Source organism: Austrofundulus limnaeus, unplaced genomic scaffold, assembly GCF_001266775.1.
Source record: "Austrofundulus limnaeus strain Quisiro unplaced genomic scaffold, Austrofundulus_limnaeus-1.0 Scaffold351, whole genome shotgun sequence".
NCBI lineage: Eukaryota > Metazoa > Chordata > Actinopteri > Cyprinodontiformes > Rivulidae > Austrofundulus > Austrofundulus limnaeus.
In genome coordinates this window covers 19,796-23,064 of record NW_013952753.1, presented here as the reverse complement: position 1 = coordinate 23,064, position 3,269 = coordinate 19,796, and the positions used below count along the sequence as shown (strand labels likewise).

At 42.8% G+C, this 3,269-nt stretch overlaps 1 protein-coding gene across 1 annotated transcript in view; it reads left to right on the top strand.

Moving 5' to 3' along the window:
* The window catches only part of LOC106527935 (midasin), a gene marked incomplete at its 3' end in the record, with an annotated part of 120,394 nt that overhangs the window by 101,458 nt on the left and 15,667 nt on the right, over positions 1-3,269 (top strand). Inside the window, 3 exon segments of the mRNA XM_014022960.1 lie at positions 516-632; positions 713-921; positions 1,007-1,155. Coding sequence (XP_013878414.1) covers positions 516-632; positions 713-921; positions 1,007-1,155 — 475 coding nt within the window.

Genomic DNA, 3,269 nt, shown 5'->3' with positions numbered 1-3,269 from the left:
GAGGACCTATCCACGTCATCATTTACCCAGAATGCTTTGCGTGTAAATAAAATGGCCCCATCTGTGAAATATATTTTTAAAAATTTAGTTTAAAATCATGGATCCCTTTAACTACCAAGTTGGGTACAAAATAAGCTGAAGTGGTAGGATATAGGCAACAAAATAATGTGCATGGGCTACAATAGAGTGGTGAGTTGTGCTGATCATGTCATCATAAGTGTTGAACTCAGGATTAAATTGGTTGGAGTCAGATATCCTATTTTTCCAACGACTCTTTATTCTTATAAATGACACACTGAACATCCTCTCCCTCAAGGCCAATGTGTAGAAAAACCAGTGAGTTCCTGTACAGCAGATTTACACCCAGTATTTGTTAAAACACCCAGAATCAGTGGAACTGAATATTGACCTGTTTCTACCAGTCCTCTGTGAGTCTGCAGCAATCACAGCCCAGGCACATCCTGACTTTAGAGGCTAAAATGTGCCTGCTGACACTGATGGTGTTATTTGTGCAGTGCTTCGGTCCTGGATCGGCTTAACGCTCTCCTTGAGCCTAACGGATGTCTCACCATCAGTGAACGTGGTGTAATCGATGGGGAGACCCCTCAGATCAGCCCACATCCTGATTTCAGGTTGGTGATACATTCCTACTTGTTGAAGCAGTTAAAACAGTGAAGAGCTCTGTGCTCAGCTGGTGTGTGTGGCTCTGCAGGCTCTTCCTGACCRTGAACCCAGCACACGGGGAGCTCTCAAGAGCCATGAGAAACAGGGGCGTCGAGATTTTCCTTCCAGGGGAGCATGAAGGGGTCTGCTGGGACTCACAGGACTTAAAGAGCCTGCTTCACACAGCTGGGGTGARCGGGGACTGTGTGTGCAATTTACTTATAGAAATTCATAAAGACATCAAATCTGCCATCTGGGGTAAGTCCTGAGAAGCTGACAGTAAGAACGTGTGCTGCCAGTCAGTCTGCAGGACGGATCAATATCTCTGTGCTTATTGTTACAGATTCCCCTGCTTCCTCACTAACCTCCCTCCTCCATGCTGCTGCTCTGCTGTCCGGCCAGCTGCACAGAGGTGTGGATTTGCCCAGAGCCTTGCAGCGTGCCTGTGGAGAGGCCTACTCCTCTTGTCAGCGCAGCTCTGCCAGCCYAAAGGTATGAAAACATGAAGATCAGTCGATACGCATCAGGTTCAGCTCAGGGTTCACTGAGTGATACGGTTTGTTTTTGTGCCCCGCCTCAGTGACCGAGGGCAAAAACATATTTCAGCCAATCTGCACCAAATTCACTGTGGTCAATCCTAATCCACCCCACTACAGGAATGCAGTATTATTTTTGGAGCCTAATAGCCTATATGCCACGGACTTCCGATTCTAGCACCTTGGCCACGCACCGGTCTTCCGGTTCACGGTCAACACAGTGTTAGCGAAAGATATTTTCACTCGACATCGACTCTTAATGATCTCCAAAGTACAGAATTAGCATATTACATGTACCAACATTAACACAGGACATGTACAGGTCCAGCCAAGTGAAAAAAATCACRCCAAAGTGGATTAAAGCCATAAAAACAATGGAAAGACGTTCATGTTTATGGTTCCAGAATTTAGCCTTTTTCGCTATTCTGTGGCTGCTTGTTCTGTGAATTTTTCACGTAGAGCTGTGACACTTATATTGTTGGAAAGAGCAGAGTCTGGGATTTAAATTGATGGCCTACTTGTTTGGTTTGGATCGTTTTCCCCGACGTTAGTGAACTGAAAACATAATAATTATCAGACGGAGGTTCTGCTGCTCTCGGTTCTCGGCACTRGGGGGTCAGGGCTCGTCGCTCAGGTTTTGTTTACGCTGTAATATACACTCTAACAAATTTTTACTTTTGCATAAAACTCATGACAAAGTCACATAAAAACATTTCATACTCTGTATGACACACACACACTCACACACCTACCTTTGTACCGGCTGCTGTGTTAGCTTCCTGCTAGCTGTGAGGAGGTCTTTCCTCTCTTGTCTTGGCAGTAAAAGGGGATAAATGTACATTTCCCTTTTGTAACCTCCGTCTTCTCATTTCTGATGCTGGCTCTTGAATATCATCAGGTTAGAAATGCTGATTACAAACACAAGCGTGAGCTTTTAAAGATAAGTTTTCCCTGTAATGCTATGATCCACAGCTGTCACCTCATCTAAAGGAAAAAGGATAAAAACTAACTACTCGATCGTACCTGCTGCTTAGTGGACACAACGACACACAACAGAACTCACGTTTTATACCAGTAGKTCACAGACGCTTTAACTTTTATGACTTTTTCACAGACTAGTACTAGTAGCTCACGCTAAAAACAACAGGCAATAGGCAGGAAGTGGAAGGGAGGAGTATGGCAAGAATTTTACCAGAAATACATCATTAATGACCGTGGCATATAGGCTATTACACATCACGCTGTTGACATACATTTGGCTCTAAATCACACATACATGATCTGATCTGAACCAAAGTTTGTGTGCATCATAAGGGAGACCTGAACAACACGTTTGTGTAGTAGTTTGACAAGATCACTTTATCCCCCTATCTGTCCATCTGTTCACCTTATGAGATGATTTAAACAATGAAGGTCTGTGATGWTTCCAACCAATCTGCTAACAGTTGCTCACTTCTGAATGATGACAAGACATCAGCGACAGCTGGCATCGACTTCTATCTTGTTTCACTTGTTTCAACATTGAAGCAAAATAAACAAAAGAAAACTTTAATCAGTGCAAACGTAGAAGCATAAGCTCTAGGGTTGGGTAAAAAAATAGATTTCATTGATCTTGGATCGATTTCATTTAAATTTGGGAAAATTGATTCACAGGGCATGAGATCGATTCTTCCCCATGCCGTCTTGTGCACGTGTCTGAGGAGCGTTTTTATATTTTGTCACTCCTGGCTTGCCGTATATTTACCTCCGGATGACGTTCAGTGCTAGCATTAGCTTTTGATAACAAGTTGTCTGGATCAAAACAAAAGAAACTAAGGAATCACTAACATTACAGCCGACTCTCCACAGAACTTAAAGACAACAGAGACCATGCAGACTTTTGTTTGCAAAGATTTGCGCTCCTACATTGTAGAGAAAACGAAGCGGGGTTTGACGAGCGTCTCGTTAGGCGCTCGAACCAAACTACTGTATGTAAACATCTGACTGATGAAATTTTGTAGTTGTTTTAATAAGTTATATGTATAAAGTTTTAATAATTTTTATTGAATGTAACAACAGAAGGTAACAAAC